This window comes from Trachurus japonicus, unplaced genomic scaffold, assembly GCF_045865225.1.
Source record: "Trachurus japonicus isolate A0001 unplaced genomic scaffold, Traja_1.0 AP030799.1".
NCBI classification, from domain to species: domain Eukaryota; kingdom Metazoa; phylum Chordata; class Actinopteri; order Carangiformes; family Carangidae; genus Trachurus; species Trachurus japonicus.
Window position 1 is genome coordinate 35,406 of NW_028220932.1, and position 18,664 is coordinate 54,069.

Below are 18,664 nucleotides of genomic sequence, written 5' to 3' on the forward strand. Positions count from 1 at the left end.
TGGATGCTTGGTATATAAGCAGGGCGTGATCTTAAAGTGAGAGCTATTACACTCTGGCTGAAGTTGTGATTCGCATGATGAATACCTTCCAGACTCTCATCCTCTTGGTTTCTGGCCTCTCTGTGAGCGGTGAGTAGGCTACAACTTGACAAGAGCTGTTCATCATCTTGTGTTATGATTGTTAATACAAGTAGTTGCATCTTTTTCATCAGATTCTCAGTGTCCCCCCTTTTGTTGTGTTTCAGCCCACCAAGAGAGCAATGCACTCCCCCAGTTTAGGAGCATGATCCTCTGTATGATGCCTCATAGCTGGCCTATTTGGGACTACACTGACTACGGCTGCTACTGTGGATTAGGAGGCTCTGGCACGCCTGTGGATGATCTGGACAGGTGAGAATTCGGACGCTGTTCAATTCAAAGACGACATTAAAAACATCGGTGTGTTTAAATATTTGCCTTGTTAAACTTGCAGGTGCTGCCAAGTGCACGACCAGTGTTACCATGACGCCAATCACCATCCTAAGTGCCGGTGGTTTATTGACAGCCCTTACATCAAGTTCTACAATTACAACTGTGATAAGCAGAACCAGAAGGTCACCTGTGGCCGTGAGTACACCACAACTAAAACACTTGCTGCTGACTTGGTCTCATGAATTTGTTAATTTGTTCAGAAATGCTGCAGTAACATCTATTTTCATTCTATTCTCTAAATATATTTTAATTTATTGTCAAAGTTTTAGGAACAAACAGGAACAGACTGGTCACCATCTCTTCTATATTTTTTGTAATCATTACTGCTCTCTGCTCCCATTCCCTTCAGCAAACAACAATGAATGTGAGCAGTTCATCTGCGAGTGCGACAGGAAGGCCTCTGAGTGTTTCGCCAAATCAAACTTTAACCCCGAACACAAGCACCTGCCCAAAAGCCGGTGTCAGTAAAGACCTCCGCAAACAGTTTTCAGCAGTAGTTTGTTATGTTTATTTACTGAAAATCATTATGATGTTGAGCTATTTTCACATAACCCTATACGTACTGTACAATCAAACCCAAAATATAATGGTTTCTGTATGAGGCCACAAGTTTCTCATACTGTAATTTTTACAGACCTGAAACATCCATGATTGATGCCACATGGAGCTGCAAAGTTGTTTTACTTTATAGGCTACTTTATATGAACACCAACCTTACATGATGTTTACTGATGGTTGCTTATTCAAGGGTATAATCTTTCCTCAAGTTGCCAACAGAGGGCATTATTGTCTCCCTTTTTCATGTCTGGCTGTCAGGATGAAATCTGTAGCATACCTGTGATCTGATGTTGTGTTTTTTCTTTCCTGCCATACTTTCTGTAAAACTCCATGTCCAGTCTCCTACATTTGCATATAACAAAGGTATATCTACAAAAATGGAGGAAAAAAATCCATGTTTTTGTTATGTATTCTGTTTTACTTTTTGTGAGGGTTTTTTTTCCCAGTACATCACACATTGTTTGTTTTTTTTGTTTGTTTTTTTATGGTTTGTTTGGAACATTTGTTAACTGGCAAAATAGAAATTCCCGACCTGAATTATTGTCCAAAAAAAAATAAATAATAATAACTAGAAAATTTCCTCTCGGGAAATTTTGAATGGGCCGCGGGGCTACTGCCGATTTTGCCATCTCTGTCAACATGGGAATCAAACCCACGATCTTAAGCGCAAGACAGAGCTGATCAGACAGACACATGATCATCTTTCTATAAGCACTGATATGGAGGAGCTGTAACCACATTAGGTTACCTGTGTGTGTGTGTGTGTGTGTGTGTGTGTGTGTGTGTGTGTGTGTGTGTGTGTGTGTGTGTGACTGTAATCACATGAAGCTGGCTCTAGAGTCTGTGTGTGTGTGTGTGACTGACTTGACACATAGTTAGTTAGTAGCTGCATCCTGTGTCAGTCTGATTTAGCTGTGTCTGTGTTTATAAACATTTAAACGAGCGCCAGGTGGATTGTTTATGAAGTTAACGAGCTCTGGCCTGAGGATCAAAGAGGTTACCACGGCGATAGGGGCCCCCGCAGGCTGAGACAGACAGAAACGTGGAGAAAAAGAGCCATTTTCTGCCTCTGCACCGGTCTCACATTTAGGCTTAGGGTGAGAAAACGGTAACTCCTATCAGAACAAAACACAGATCACATTGCTCTAAGGACTTCCTGAAAATTTCGGTACGATTTGGTGTTTCTACAGTAAATATTTTGGCGACGCTGGCAGTTTTAAAACATCAGGCCGTTCTGCTCCTCTCAGAAAATATTTGTATTGGACTCAATGAGGAGCAGAGACAGACGTGGCCGCACTCAGAGGCTGATTCTGTCAATTCTGTAAGTCTCTCTGATATTTTGAGCACATGACATGAGAGATAACAAGTTTGTCTTACAAATTCTGAAAAAATTATGTCTGTAGAGTGAAAATTGTGGCCGTGCTGACAGTTTATCCAGAAAAAATACAGAATGTTTCTTCACTCTCTCCCACTCTAACCGATGATGTCACGCACTCTGACACGAACATTCCATGCAATACACACCCATTATAAACTCATAATTTCTCCAAAAATGATCATGGTCATTGATCAGGGATTGATCAAAAACTATATGACCTATCAAAACGTGGAGTAATACGACAATACACAAGACTTGTGTCTACTGTTTAAAGTTTAAATGGAGTCTCTAGGTGAAAGTATGCCTGAGCAGTAGACGTTTGTTAAACTCCAATGATTGGTCTTTTTCGGTCTTTTTTTTCCGCCCGTCCCATTGACTTACATGCAAAATTTTTGCGCAGTTTTTCGCGACTATGTCGCGAAAAATTGAGAAAAGTAATAGCACACCGATCCCGATCAAGACGCACGTTTTGATATATAATGTGGCCTGCAACTCTTCGAATTGCAGGACTAGTAGCGAATCGAAAATAGTCCGTAAGAGGACGAAGAATAACTAGAAAAAACATTTCCAAGAATGGAAATGGTGTGAATGCTGGAAGCAATGCTGAATGAGCTGAAGAAATTGTTGAAAGAAAGAAAGAAAGAAAGATTGAAACAAGAGAGAAAAAAGAAAAGGACAGAAAGAAAGAAAGAATCAAACAAACAAAGAAGTAAAAAGACAGAAATGGAGTGAAAGAAAGAAAGAAAGAAAGAAATGGAGTAAAAACAAAGGAAGAGAAAAGGAATAGAAAGAAAGAAAGAAACAATCAAACAAACAAAGAAGTAAAAAGACAGAAATGGAGTGAAAGAAAGAAAGAAAGAAAGAAGAAAAAGAGAGAGGGGGATGATAGATAGAAAGAGGTAGATGGATGGATGGATGGATGGATGGATGGATGGATAGAGAGGGAAGGATATAAAAAGTTACGTAAAATACAAATGAAGGAGTAGAAGAAAGAAAGAAAGAAAGAAAGTAATTGTACTACTATTAATAGAGTTGGAAAGACTAAACGTCTGAACTTAAATTCATGAGAAAAATATAAATTGTTGGAGATGTTTACATCAAAAGTATAAAATAATTGAGAGCCTGATGAATTTGAGCTGAAAACCTGTGTGTGTGTGTGTGTGTGTGTGTGTGTGTCTGGGTGTGTGAGTCTGGCGGTCTCTCTGTCTGCGTGTACATGTGCAGAAAGTAAAACTGTTAAGCGCCACAAAACTCTTCTCTCCCTAATGATCTGATTGATTGGCAGCCTGCCCTCAGAAGTTACCATGGCGACTACCATGCTTATATTTTACTGTGTGGAACAGTGTTGTGTTTGTGTGTTTGTGTGTTTGTCTGTTTGTGTATGTGTGTGTGTGTGACTGTGTGTGAGTGTATGTGTGTGTCTGTCTGTGTGAGTGTGATGCCTGTGTTTGTGCGTGGATATCCTCTGTCAGTCTGGTTTATCATGTGTGTGTGTGGGGCTGTGTTTAAAAACATCTTAACGAGCAGCCAGGCTGCACCTGCACCTGTTCTATTTATAGACATGATAACGAGCTGGTCCCAACAGCTGGACCAACTGCACACAGAGCAGAGCAGAGCAGAGAGATTTGTGCTCTGAGCAGCTTCCCAAAACAGCCCAGAAAAAGAGAACCGCACCTCTTATCAGAATGGTCCTGACCATCTGGGCAAGCAGACCTTCCTGAGCACATTGATGTGCATTAAATGTTTGTAGGGCAAAAACTTTTCTCAGGGTCGCAAGGTAGAAAAGGGGGGCATTTCTGCTTTTCTAAAAAAATCAGCTCCTACTTTTCTATTGAAGTGGATGAGCCACTGGAGCGGGTCTAGCTGGACAATTAGGCTCATAGAGACAATTCTGTAAGTCTGTCTGCTGTTTTGAACACATTAAATGAGACACAACAAGTGTGGCTACAAACCGGTGAGGAAATCATATGTCTAGAGTTTAATTTGTGGCCGTGCTGGCAATTTATCCAGAAAAAATCCTGAATGTTTTTTCGATCCCTCTCACTCTAACGATGATGTCACTCACTCTGACCCAACCCCATACACACTCATTGAAAAGTCTGAAATTTGTCAGAAATCCTCATGTGCTTTTAAAGGATTTATCTCAAAAACGGTACAAGCTATGAAAAAGTTGTACATACAGGATGAATACATTAGAAGTTTGTCTACAGCTCAGAATTTGAATGAAGTTTCTAGCTGAAAGTATGTGGACGCTTTAAAGGCTGAAAGAAGTAAGAAGATTTGAAGAGTTTCAAGACTGTTCCAATGCATTCTCTATGGGGGAAAAAAAATCAGAAATAGTTGAATATTGCAAAAAGTATGAATAGTTGAAAAGAGAAAAGACATAGCACACCTGTCCCGAAAAGGCTGAACATTTTGATATTTGAATTGTTGAAATAGCACAAAGTATGAAGGACTAGTTACATGACAAAGAAAGGCAGAAAATGGCCGAACCGAATAACAATAGTGTGAATGCTTCCAGCATTCACACTAACTAGAAAAAACATTTCCAAGAATGGAAATGGTGTGAATGCTGGAAGCAATGCTGAATGAGCTGAAGAAATTGTTGAAAGAAAGAAAGATTGAAACAAGAGAGAAAAAAGAAAAGGACAGAAAGAAAGAAAGAAAGAAAGAAAGAAAGAAAGAAAGAAAGAAAGAAAGAAAGAAATGGAGTAAAAACAAAGGAAGAGAAAAGGAGTAGAAAGAAAGAAAGAATCAAACAAACAAAGAAGTAAAAAGACAGAAATGGAGTGAAAGAAAGAAAGAAAGAAAGAAAGAAAGAAAGAAAGAAAGAAAGAAAGAAAGAAAGAAATGGAGTAAAAACAAAGGAAGAGAAAAGGAATAGAAAGAAAGAAAGAAACAATCAAACAAACAAAGAAGTAAAAAGACAGAAATGGAGTGAAAGAAAGAAAGAAAGAAAGAAAGAAAGAAAGAAAGAAAGAAAGAAAGAAAGAAAGAAGAAAAAGAGAGAGGGGGATGATAGATAGAAAGAGGTAGATGGATGGATGGATGGATGGATGGATGGATGGATGGATGATAGAGAGGGAAGGATATAAAAAGTTACGTAAAATACAAATGAAGGAGTAGAAGAAAGAAAGAAAGAAAGAAAGAAAGAAAGAAAGAAAGGAGACAGAGGGGTTAAAAAATAGGGAGGGGTATAGATAGATAGATAGATAGATAGATAGATAGATAGATAGATAGATAGATAGATAGATAGATAGATAGATAGATAGATAGATAGATAGATAGGACACATGTTAAAAGCTGCATCCTATGTCCCAGGCTCCACCTGTAATTGTACTACTATTAATAGAGTTGGAAAGACTAAACGTCTGAACTTAAATTCATGAGAAAAATATAAATTGTTGGAGATGTTTACATCAAAAGTATAAAATAATTGAGAGCCTGATGAATTTGAGCTGAAAACCTGTGTGTGTGTGTGTGTGTGTGTGTGTGTGTGTGTGTGTGTGTGTGTGTGTGTGAGTCTGACGGTCTCTCTGTCTGCGTGTACATGTGCAGAAAGTAAAACTGTTAAAGGGATAGTTCACCCTAGAATGATATTTCGCTCATTATCTACTCACCCTCATGTTGACTAAGGGCTGGAAGAATTCTCAGAGTCCACCGTCCCTTCTCTGAGTTACAGGGGGTCTTGGCGTAGCAGTGCATGTCCATATAACGGTTGCAAAGGGACACCAGAGCTCTTCGTAAAAAAAACACACACAAAAAAACATCCAAATACCTCCATGATGCTCGTATGTAATGTCCGTCTTGTGCTGAAGCCCCAAATTGCGTAATTGTCCCGAAAAAAATTAAATAAGTCTATATTTTAAGCTTGTTTGTAGCGGAAGCTTCTCGAAGCTCCTCTTCCTGGTCCGTCCAAATCTCGCGTGATTTGCGCCGGCGTCAGTGCGGTTACTGCGAATCACGCGAGATTTGGACGGACCAGGATGTTTTTTTGTGTGTGTTTTTTTACGAAGAGCTCTGGTGTCCCTTTGCAACCGTTATATGGACATGCACTGCTACGCCAAGACCCCCTGTAACTCAGAGAAGGGACGGAGGACTCTGAGAATTCTTCCAGCCCTTAGTCAACATGAGGGTGAGTAGATAATGAGCGAAATATCATTCTAGGGTGAACTATCCCTTTAAGCGCCACAAAACTCCTCTCTCCCTAATGATCTGATTGATTACACCTGTGTGGCAGCCTGCCCTCAGAAGTTACCATGGCGACTACCATGCTTACATTTTACTGTGTGGAACAGTGTTGTGTTTGTGTGTTTGTCTGTTTGTGTATGCGTGCATGTGTGACTGTGTGTGAGTGTCTGTGTGTCTGTCTGTGTGAGTGTGATGCCTGTGTTTGTGCGTGGACATTCTCTGTCAGTCTGGTTTATCATGTGTGTGTGTGGGGCTGTGTTTAAAAACATCTTAACGAGCGGCCAGGCTGCAGCTGCACTGTTCTATTTATAGACTTTGATAACGAGCTGGCCCCTACAGCTGGACCAACTGCACACAGAGCAGAGCAGAGCAGAGAGATTTGAGCTCAGTGCAGCTTCCCAAAACAGCCCAGAAAAAGAGAACCGTACCTCTAATCAGAATGTGGCCATCTGACCATCTGGGCAAGCAGACCTTCCTGAGCGAGGCAATGTGCATTAAATGTTTGTAGGGCAAAAACTTTTCTCAGGGTCGCAAGGTAGAAAAGGGGGGCATTTCTGCTTTTCTAAAAAAATCAGCTCCTACTTTTCTATTGAAGTGGATGAGCCACTGGAGCGGGTCTAGCTGGACAATTAGGCTCACTGAGACAATTCTGTAAGTCTGTCTGCTGTTTTGAACACATTAAATGAGACACAACAAGTGTGGCTACAAACCAGTGAGGAAATCATGTGTCTAGAGTTTAATTTGTGGCCGTGCTGGCAATTTATCCAGAAAAAATCCTGAATGTTTTTTCGATCCCTCTCACTCTAACGATGATGTCACTCACTCTGACCCAACCCCATACACACTCATTGAAAAGTCTGAAATTTGTCAGAAATCCTCATGTGCTTTTAAAGGATTTATCTCAAAAACGGTACAAGCTATGAAAAAGTTGTACATACAGGATGAATACATTAGAAGTTTGTCTACAGCTCAGAATTTGAATGAAGTCTCTAGCTGAAAGTATGTGGACGCTTTAAAGGCTGAAAGAAGTAAGAAGATTTGAAGAGTTTCAAGACTGTTCCAATGCATTCTCTATGGGGAAAAAAAAATCAGAAATAGTTGAATATTGCAAAAAGTATGAATAGTTGAAAAGAGAAAAGACATAGCACACCTGTCCCGAAAAGGCTGAACAATTTGATATTTGAATTGTTGAAATAGCACAAAGTATGAAGGACTAGTTACATGACGAAGAAAGGCAGAAAATGGCCGAACCGAATAACAATAGTGTGAATGCTTCCAGCATTCACACTAATAATAAGGAAGAAAAAATCCACACAATAACAGTAGTGCCCGGGCTTCGCCCGGGCACTGGTCCCTGCAGCTATTTCATAGCTGTTGGGACCAGTGCCCGGTGCGATTGCCCGCGGCCCTAATAATAATAAATAATTGTGAGTAATTTGCTCAAACCTATTTAGAAAAAGAGACAGAGAGATTGCAGTTTTGTTTTTTCAACAACAACAAAAAGCTTATTTGTGCTGTTGAACGTAACCGCTGTGAAACAATCAGAAAAATAACGTTTTATTTATATGATTCAGCAGTTCCTCTCTCTGTACACTCTTTAGCTCTCTCGACCACAGCTGTAAATGAAGTGTAGAACAAACAGCGCCACTCTTCATTGCAGCTACATTGTGGTCAAACATGGAATTGTCACAAAATCTTTTGAGCTGCATTTGAGTAGGCTACTATGCTTCCACCTAGTGGCTACAGTTGTAACTTGTGAATATATATACAGTATATTTATATAGAGATAATAAAGAACCACAGAGACAAAATCAAGGAAGACCCTGTTAAAGGGATAGTTCAACATTTTGGCAATTCCATAATAAATTGCCATAATCCCTATAGTCATAGGGGTGGCTTCATTACCTTTAAAGCAGAAGTAAGCGATCCGGTCGTTTATATATTAATAATAATAATATATTTATATTAACACAAATATTCTGCTTACTTCTGCTTTAATTATCGGTGCATGTTGTTTTGAGATCCGCAGAGCAGAGACGCGAGCTGCTCAGTGAACACAATGGAGGTGAACGGTACAGGTCCCCTGTCCCTCAAAACTCAAATCCACAAATCCAACAACTTTACTCGTGGACAAGTTGTGACCTGCACATTCACCACGCTATGAAATAATCATGTATAATTATGTAACGTTATGAGACATGAAATACTTGGAACTACTTGCACTTTTGAAATCACTCCACCCAGCGGCCGTGTCTGGAAAGTAGTAGCACTTGCCTCGAAAACAACTCCGTCTCATGATGTTGTTGTTGGATGAGTTTGGTGAGTTTGGGAAGTATGATTTCCTCAGAAGAAGAAAGAAGAAGATGAGACTGGACCTTTGTGCAAAATTTCAAGCTATTTGTTGTTATTTTTTAGTTTAGAGGCTTGCTGTGATGCCACCATCAGGACTATTGTTTTGTGTTACCAGTTGAGGACATCTGGCATTTTGATCTGTCATCATCATCATCACCCTTGCTGGGTCTTGAATGCACACTCGCACCAAGAACCAGCTCTTAAAGCAGAAGTAAGTGATATATTTGTGTTAATATAAGTCTTAAATAGTTATATCTTCCAACAGCAATCACTTACATAGAGTGTTTGGACTGAAACACGGGTCAGTCAGTCACTCTGCTCTGCTCTGAGCCGAGGAGAAAACATTTATCGTATCCTACAGTTTTTATCCAATGAGGAGAGAGAACGGCATGCAGGGCTGTGTGTGCAGCCAAAGGACGCCGTGAATGTGGTGACGTAGCGACGAGGACTGTTATGGTGCGTTCAAGGAAACTCGTATAATTCCGACCGTGAAGTGGTACCAGTTCGATCTGGTACGAGTTCACAGGTCAGAAGTTACGAGTGGCCGTTATAGTGACTTTCACCGGTAAAACAGGTCGGAAAAACACGAGTGGGTTGCCTGAAACGCTACAAAGTCGTAAATTGTGACTTGAAGCTGTAATTTACGATTTCAAAAGCCTGCCTGGAACGCAGCATTAGCGAAAACGACCGGACCACTTACTTCTGCTTTAACTCACTGAGCTAATTGGCTGGTAGTGAGACTTGATGTGTATCTTCATTTATCGACACTGTTCGGGCAGCAGGTTCAAGGCTAAACAAAAATCTGATAATACATAAATTGCATCTTGACAGCATGGAAATGTTGGTGATTTGTTTTTAACGATAAGTGTTTTGCTTCACAAGAGAAAATATGATGTTTAAAAATGTCGCTCTTACATTGACTGCAGTTGTTCCCATGAGAGCAGAATTCAAAATGTTCTCAAAAATTCAGTTTGGTGAAAGTTGCAAAACTGTAGCATGTACCGTTGGTAGGAATTTGTAAAGTTTTTACATTTAAATGCTTATTGTGCCCTTAGCTGCCCGGACCCTAATGAGCTCACATAAAAGTGTCAGGAAACTGTAAAATAGTTAAAAAGTGTTAAGTGTTAATAAAGAATACATTTTAAGACAAATAAAATCACAACTCACTAGTGTAAAGCAGTGGGAGTGACACCATAGTATGTCATATATATGTATGTCATACTGAATGAATGGGCTGCTGGCAGCGAGAATTTCCTTTGGGATCAATAAAGTTTATTCAATTAAATCCAATTCATAAACTTTGATGATGAAAATATTAAAGGGATAGTTCGACATTTTGTCAAATTCTCTTATCGCCATAATCCCTGTAGTCATAGCAGTAGGTTCGTTACCTTTAATTATCGGTGCATGTTGTTTTGAGATCGGCGGAGCAGAGACGCGAGCTGCTCAGTGAACACAAGGGAGGTGAATGGTAGCCTACAGATCGCCTGTCCCTCATCAAACTCATCAAATACACAATCCAACAACTCCACAACGCTCTGGTGGACAAGTTGTGACCTGCACATTCACCACGCTATGAGATAATCATGTAACATTAGGACACATGAAGCAAATACTCAGAACTGCTCCGCCCAGCAGCCGTGTCTGGAATGTAGTTCCAGCTGCATTTGCCTCGAAAACAACTCTGTCTAGTAATGTTACATTATTATTTCATAGCGTGGAGAATGTGCAGGTCACAACTTGTCCACCAGAGCATTTTGGAGTTGTTGGATTGTGTATTTGATGAGTTTGATGAGGGACAGGAGACCTGTACCGTTCACCTCCATTGTGTTCACTGAGCAGCTCACGGATCTCAAAACAACATGCAACCATAGTTAAAGGTAATGAACCTACTGACTATAGGGATTATGGTGATAGTAGAATTTGCCAAAAGGATGAACTATCCCTTTAACGTGAATTTGCCCTCAGGATAAAAAAAAAAGTAAATAAAGTTTTAGATTATTCTGCAAGTTGCAAGACCTGTGTTGCAGCATCAGTGCTACACATGCACTTATGCTGCTGCAGCCTTGAGGTGGATGAATGTGGATCCTGTATCATTCACCAGACTTGGTCCAATATAGATAATATATAATATAATCAGGGATGTGTTGCAGCTTCTCCACCCTGGTTTCTTTCTTTCTAAAACTTATGAAACAGCTCCAACCTGCTGTAATAAAGCGCACGGACTGTCTTGCACAAGGTAGCAGCAGGTATGCACCGGGTCTATTCTTCTGGTCACATCCTTCTTTTGGAAACACTATCAGCCCATCAGGGAACAACAACAGTTGAGTTTGCACAAAGCGGGGCAGTGTTTGGGCCGTGGTGGGGGGAGCCAGAGCCGGGGTGGGGGGGCCACACCTCTCCTCTCCCTCGGCTCTGGATTGGCTCCCCGCTGCCTCACTCCCTCCACCGAGTTCCGCGTTTCAGCGCATTTAAAGCCCCGCAGCGTCCGGACGCCTCCCACTCCCACTCTCCCCCTCTCTCTCAGGCTGCAGGCAGAGGAACCGTCCATCACCACCATGTCCGACCGAGGAACCTTCGACACCAACGTGGTCACCGTGACCCGGTTCATGATGGAGGAAGGCCGCAAGGCGAAGGGCACCGGGGAGCTGACGACGCTGCTGAGCTCGCTGTGCACGGCGGTGAAGGCCATCTCCAGCGCCGTGCGTAAAGCTGGGATCGCCCACCTGTGAGTAATAGTAGTAGTAGTAGTAGTAAGAACAAGAAGAATAAGGGTTAGAAAGAAAAATGTTGTGTTGTTGTTGTGTTAAAATTAATTGTGTTTAATGCGACAAACTTTGGGCCGAGTGTCAGTCAGTCAGTCCCGTGCATCCCATCCACGCTGGCACAAACAACAGGGCAGGAGATTCAGGTTCTCACTGCGCCAATCAGGAAGCACATACCTGACACCACCACGCCCACCTCACTTCACTTCTCCACCACAGGCGCATTGTATATTCCCAGCAAACACATTTCCTGCTCCGTTTGAAAAACCAAAACATGTGCAAGAGAAATCTGTGCTTTCAGTATCAGAGATAATCAAAGATCCACTCCCTCTTTATTCACACATGAAGGTTTTCTGACCTCATGTTTGTTTGTTTTTTCATGTCTCCGGAGCTGAAATCTCTCTGCAGACTGGTTTTGATTCAGGTTTTTCACTTCTGTTGTTGATGCAATTTCTTTTCTTTCTTTCTTTCTTTCTTTCTTTCTTTCTTACTCAATCACTGCAGCTGTTCAGAAATGCAGAGTCATGCATCAGCTGCACTTTTTTTCTTTCACACCAAACTTGGATCAGTTGGTTTATGGAGGTTAAAGCTCCATAATTTACATGTTGTGGTCAATAAGAAGATGTATTTATGGTTTTAGGAACCAAAACCATCTCATCTCATCATCACCATAGGTTTCCATCTCCTCTCTCAGCTTCTCTCTGTAGCTCTAGTAACAACAGGACAGTGTCAGCCAGTCGAAGAGATGAGGCTCTGAGCTTCTCTTCTGATTGACCTATTCACCTGTAGCTGGACACTACAGGTGAATAGGGTAAACATTTGAACTAACTGATATCACCATGAAACTTCCCATGTTTATCACTTGCATTAAGACAAATATTTTTTGTAGTTTTGTCAAATTTTACATTTAAATGTGTAAATGAGGCCATAGCTAATGAAATATGCGTTAATTTGCATACATTTCCAGAACCGAAATCTGAACAATTGATAAAGCCCCTTTCAAAATTCTTGTTTTATTTTGTTGACATATTAGAGTCAGAAGTTTTTACAGAGGGGATTTTGGATTTCTCTTTTTATCACTCTGAATGAGAAAATATTGTCACCAGCCCTAAAACAAAAAAAATCCAATTTCGCCATATTTTTAGGAATAAAATGTCGTATAAATCAGGCTATCAACAAACCCCAATGTGAAAACCTTCATAATATAGACAGGAATAAAACTGGAAGGTTTGGTGTCTGTAGGTGCTGCTGAAGTAGAGATTTCGGGCTCAGAGTCTGAGGAAAAACTCATTTTGAGAAAACGGCCTTTAAAGACTTGTACTGTAAAATTCCATAGATTGTTAATGTAAATCGTACTTTTACGATTTGTTGCGGATACGGAGGAAATTACAATAACATAACTGTTCAGGAGAGAGAGCTTTACAATGATACCTGACATGACATGGGTCAGTCAACAGGGACAGCACAGTATGTCACAGTAGCATTTTAACTTCTGGTGAATTTAGGAGAAATCTACTGACGAAAGAGACAAAATGAAGTAAAGTAAAAACCTTAATGTGGATTTTCTACCATTTCTTTCAACTTTTCTGAAAGAATACATGTTAAGGAAGAAAAATAGCCCAAAATCTCAAAATGTATCAGTGCATGTAGTTTCTCGCACAAACCTCTACCTTTACCTTGTGTGAACAAGGAAGTGACTTTGTCTTCGTGCCAGTTCCCAGTTTTCACTCTCACTGTTTGTTTTGTTTTTTTCTTTTATCTTTTATCTCCCGTATCTCATCAGTTACGGCATCGCTGGCAGCACCAACGTGACGGGCGACCAGGTGAAGAAGCTGGATATTCTGTCCAACGACCTGATCATCAACATGCTCAAGTCGTCGTTCACCTCCTGCGTGCTGGTGTCCGAGGAGAACGAGGAGATCATCGTCGTGGACCCGGAGACCAGGGTGAGTCGTCAAACCAGAGTCAGGATCTGCACTTCCTCCATGAAGCGAGTTCTCATAAGGAAACATATTGTCTTCATACGAAAACTGGATGATCCACATTTCCTCCTGGTGAATTCAAACTGGATCCGGTTTTTCAGGCTGAGGTGCAGCTGGTTTTAATCTCGACCTTTGCCCGAAGCTGTGAACTCTCTCTTCATATGATCTGAGCTCAAAAATCCTCAAATCTTAAAAAAAAAAATAGACATATTTAATAACATGAACATGTTGGAAACTTCAACATGTTGTTCTAAAGCCTCCAGCCTGATGGAAATGTTGCAGCAGCACAAGGTTGTTGCTAAATCCAGTGTTTCGCCTCTCGTTTCTGCAGAAACGATGATGTAAACACGACGACTCAAACTGACTTCAGAGTAATGTGACATCACACCAGGTGCAAATTTGGCAAAGGAGATGCATTTTGAAACTTTTTCTCACTGTTGTAAAGGATGTTGTAGTCTATAAAAGTGTTTTTTATTATCATTTAAGAACAATATACAAACCACAAAATGAGACGATTTACTTCTTACTTTGATTCTCAGACCTCAGACTTTAAAAAAGTGTTTTTTGTTTTTCTAAACTTTCATCTTTAGTTGTTGCAATCGGTGTTTATGCTCAATGTAAGAAGATTCATATTGAGAAGGGCTGCACATTATGCAAAAAAACCCCATCATATTGCAGTTAAATGGGTAGATATGTGATTTCAGTGTTCAGAGTCATTTGGACTTGAAAAATATGTAATTTTTGTTGGATGTTGTACCAGACAAACGCGTCCCCTTTATGCCGTGAGTGTATGATTTGTTGTCTCTGCAGAAACACAACACGTATGGTGCAGACGGAGAACAACAATGATGCAACACATTTTACTTTCATGGGGAAAAAAATGCAGCTCCTGCGATTTGGATATTGCAGTTTCGACTGATTAATTGTGCAGCAACTAAACTTGTGAATCTTTCAATAAAGTGACATTAGATTAGTGATTACAGTCTCCTCTTTCCTTCTGTTCAGGGTAAATACATCGTGTGCTTCGACCCTCTGGACGGCTCCTCCAACATCGACTGTCTCGTCTCCATCGGCACCATCTTCGCCATCTACAAAAAGGTACAAACGCTTGTCTATGGATATTCTCATTCATCCAGGTCATTGTTCTTTTCTGGGCAAATTGAACCGTAGGCAACTGGACTTGTATTTGTCTGGGAAGTCGTTTCGCCTCTTATCCAAGGGGCTTCATCAGTAGTGAGACTAGCTAGTGCTAGTGAGACTTGTTGCGTACTTGTTGCGTAAGGAATTAATGAAGCCACAAACGCTTGTGTGTTAGTTTGTCCGGCCTTTAAAGATGAGGTCACATCGTTTCGGTCTCTGCTCGTCTGGTTTGCTTTGAGTCCAGAGAAGAGTTGGGGAAAGATGAATAATAAAGTCATGTTGTTTTGTGTCAGAACACAGATGACGAGCCGTGTGAGAGAGACGCTCTGAAGCCGGGCAGAGACCTGGTGGCGGCCGGCTACGCCCTGTACGGCAGCGCCACCATGGTCGTGCTCTCCACCGGACACGGAGTCAACGGCTTCATGCTCGACCCGGTGAGTTGAGTTCCCCTCCGGACGATCCGAACCGTCACAGAGCAGTACAACACAATTTTTTGCATAACATTTCCTGTCGTTCCGCTCCTCAGGCTCTCGGTGAGTTCATCCTGGTCGACCGCGACATTAGGATCAAGAAGCGAGGGAAGATCTACAGCTGCAACGAAGGATACTCAAAACACTTCGACCCGGCTGTGACAGAGTATCTGCAGAAGAAGAAGTTCCCTCAGGTAACGGCAACATCAGGACGTGTGGGGAAGATTTGAAGTCTGATGATGGATAAAAATGGTTGTTTGATCCGGTTTGATGAGATGTTTCCTTCTGTCCAGATGTTTCTGTTTTGTATCTGTGCATCGTGACCTCATGCAGCTTTAACCGACCCACTAATCCAACTTTTTACTGGTTTGCAGGACGGCAGTGAACCGTACAACGCCCGCTACATCGGCTCCATGGTGGCAGACGTTCACCGGACGCTGATGTACGGAGGCATCTTTTTATACCCAGGGAATGTGAAGAGCCCCAAGGGAAAGGTAAGATCTTCTCCTCCGCTTTAACACCAACTCTACAGAGCAAAGTAGAACTGATGTTTCACCTGAAGACGACACAGAAGACATGAAGTAGATTGCATCAAAAACAACTAAAACTTCCTCTATTATACAAGTTAAACTCAAACTCATGTATTATTACCAGAAAATACAATTTTATATAGGCCTACGATAATATATTATAATAAAAAATGCATCGCTCCATCTTTGAACACAGGAACCTTGTGCTGTGTCTTTGCATTTGTGATTTTAAACTTATCCTTCAATAACTTCAAGATGTGGTGTTTTATTTTTGAAAAGCATGAATTATAATATTTAGCTTATGCACATTTAAAATAAATGAATCAATAAAAAATCAGTATGTTTCTAAATCGTTTTGCCGTTGTGGCTCCTCGGAGGTTTATTTATTATAACAAGTGAGCTGTCATGACATGAAAAGGTTTTACTTAGAAACTAAGGGAGTAAAAGAAAAGTGGATAAACTCAGATTTTATTTCCTCTACTTCCATTTGTGATCGTTACAATGTGTCGTTTTCCAAAGAAATTTTCAATCATAAAAAAACGAACAACTTCTCTCCGTTCGCCGGTCTGACCTGTAGCATGAGGCCGTGGTGAGGACATCGTGTCACAATGTTGTTTCTTCACTCTGCACATCCTCCCACTGTTTGTAAGACTGAACCCAACAACATGAGATTGACACACTGGGGATGAAAAACACTGTAAATTACTTCAACAAGTCCATTTCTTTTTTAATGCAAACATACATTATACATTATACATCTTGACAATGAGGATTTTGTTGTGTATTACACTGTCACAGTGTAACTTAAACCGGTTTTCACACATTAGATTTTTAAAAAATACAGATGTTTAACAAGAAAATTAAAGTGAGTAGTTCAAGGAGGATGAAGCCTTCATTTACGATTAAGCCGATGACTCATATAAAATACCTGTTAAATAAATAAAGGACATTGACGCTAATAGTTGATTGATTAATTCAATTTTATCATTGTGTCATGCATACATCCATATGCCCAGCCCACATGGGCTTAAAACAAACCGGCACCTACGCCGTCAGCACATCAATGAAACAAACCCACACAAATACTGTTAAAAAACCAGATCCTCAGGAGCCAATCAGGTCATCAAAGAAAGAAAGAAAGAAAGAAAGAAAGAAAGAAAGAAAGGAAGGATACCAAGATTCAAAGGAGTTAATCAAAGATTAATTAAACAAACTATCTTGTTTCTTTTTCAGGCCTTGGAAATAAAACTAGCAACATTGATATTAAACAACCGTTCCAGTTTTTGCATCAGAGCAGCAAAATATTTCAGGGTTTTGTCTTTAAATTTCTCAGAATGATACCTCTCTCATTACTTGGTACAGTACAAAAGGAAATGGAGTTGATGCTTTAGTTCAGGCCAGGGAGATGATGATGATGATAAACTCTGAGACTAATCCCTCCCTCCCTCCCTCCTCTCCGTCTCAGCTGCGGCTGCTGTACGAGGGTAACCCCATGGCGTTCATCATGGAGCAGGCGGGCGGCATGGCCTCCACCGGCTACGAGACCATCCTGGACATCCAGCCGGAGAGCATCCACCAGCGGGCGCCCGTCGCCATGGGATCCCCGGAGGACGTGCTGGAGTACGTCGCCATCTGCAAGAAGCACGGCAAGAAGTGACGCCGCACAGACTCGTCCACACAACCATGAAAAAACAAAACAAAGAAAAACCTTGTATCTCCAAACCGTGAGCCGTGTGAGTGCTGGGAAAGTTTCGGCCTCTTTATTGAAGCTTGATGTGTTTTTTTTGTTTTGTTTTTGTTTTTGGATGAAGTGTTACTGAGGAGGCCGAGGAGTTACAAGGTTTTAATGACAACACCAGCAAATGTTCATGTTCATGGAGACGTGAAAATTGTGGTTCATAAGCTCAAACGCACACATTCCACACACAAAGACAAAAAAATAAAAACTACCAAAGACCAAAATAAAAGTGCCAAAAATAAAAATAAAAACACAAATGCACTGAAATAATAATAATAATAAAAAACCAAAGAGAGAGAGAGAGAGAGAATTCCTCCTGAGTTTCTCTGCAGGAAACTCACGCTGCACAAGTGAAGGACCAAACTCGACCTCGACATAAAAAACCGATGCCTTAAATATGTGAACAGCTACTGTTTGAAATGATGATGTTTCAATAAATCCAGATGAGTCTGACCAGACCAAAACAGTGTTTTCAATTATTTTAAAACTCCACATTTGCACCTTAATTCTAGTGTTTTATATGTTATAGCGTTTTGTACATTGCATGTTTTCTCAATATTTCATAAAAAATGGAGAATTGGATTTCCTCTGAAAGTGAATTAACTTTATTTTGAAAGATTAGTCCAAATGTTTTTTTTTATAGATAATTTTCATATTTCTATTCTATTTAATCTTTTTGTTTGAATTTTAAATTGTATATAGTATGCATATTTTTTTTGCACTGAGTATTTTTATTTCAGTTTATTCTATTTTATTTTATTTAAATTGTTCTTATCCATAACTAACTATTTTTTGGTACCTTATGTTTGCACCTGACACCCCGACAAGTTCCTTGTGCTGTAAACTGTTTACGGGGCAGTTTTTCTGCAAACAGTCTCTGCATTTACTTCGAAAACAGCTCTGTCTCATTGGATTGTGTATTTGATGAGTTTGATGAAGAGAAACCAAGAAATCCCATTAGCCTCCGTAGCGTAGCTCACGGCTCTGCTCCGCCGTTCTAAAAATAGCTTGCACCGCGACAATTAAAGGTAACGAACCTACTCCAAAGACTATAGGGATTATGGCAATGGGCCAATTTGCCAAAAATGT

The 18,664-nt window shown here is 40.5% G+C and overlaps 2 protein-coding genes across 2 annotated transcripts; both read left to right on the top strand.

Moving 5' to 3' along the window:
* Positions 1–263: 263 nt before the first annotated feature.
* Positions 264–939, top strand: LOC146959997 (phospholipase A2-like). Its single transcript, XM_085772716.1, has 3 exons — positions 264–390; positions 473–606; positions 821–939. Exons 1-3 carry the CDS (start codon positions 284–286, stop codon positions 937–939), a joined length of 360 nt encoding a protein of 119 aa, XP_085628842.1. The 5' UTR covers positions 264–283.
* Positions 940–11,470: 10,531 nt separating this feature from the next.
* Positions 11,471–17,544, top strand: LOC146959998 (fructose-1,6-bisphosphatase 1-like). The gene is made up of 7 exons (XM_085772718.1): positions 11,471–11,678; positions 13,499–13,661; positions 14,703–14,795; positions 15,131–15,271; positions 15,364–15,501; positions 15,682–15,801; positions 17,303–17,544. The coding sequence occupies exons 1-7, from the start codon at positions 11,509–11,511 to the stop codon at positions 17,492–17,494; spliced, it is 1,017 nt and encodes a 338-aa protein (XP_085628844.1). The 5' UTR covers positions 11,471–11,508; the 3' UTR covers positions 17,495–17,544.
* Positions 17,545–18,664: the final 1,120 nt, after the last annotated feature.

What these genes read in the sequence shown, in the direction of transcription:
- LOC146959998 (XM_085772718.1), top strand. Translation starts at nt 11,509, where the DNA reads ATGTCCGACCGAGGAACCTTCGACACCAACGTGGTCACCGTGACCCGG. An exon ending in AAAGCTGGGATCGCCCACCT is followed by an intron (nt 11,679 to 13,498) that starts GTGAGTAATAGT and finishes GTATCTCATCAG; the next exon opens with TTACGGCATCGCTGGCAGCA. An exon ending in TCGTGGACCCGGAGACCAGG is followed by an intron (nt 13,662 to 14,702) that starts GTGAGTCGTCAA and finishes CCTTCTGTTCAG; the next exon opens with GGTAAATACATCGTGTGCTT.
- LOC146959997 (XM_085772716.1), top strand. Translation starts at nt 284, where the DNA reads ATGATCCTCTGTATGATGCCTCATAGCTGGCCTATTTGGGACTACACT. An exon ending in CCTGTGGATGATCTGGACAG is followed by an intron (nt 391 to 472) that starts GTGAGAATTCGG and finishes TTAAACTTGCAG; the next exon opens with GTGCTGCCAAGTGCACGACC. An exon ending in CCAGAAGGTCACCTGTGGCC is followed by an intron (nt 607 to 820) that starts GTGAGTACACCA and finishes CATTCCCTTCAG; the next exon opens with CAAACAACAATGAATGTGAG.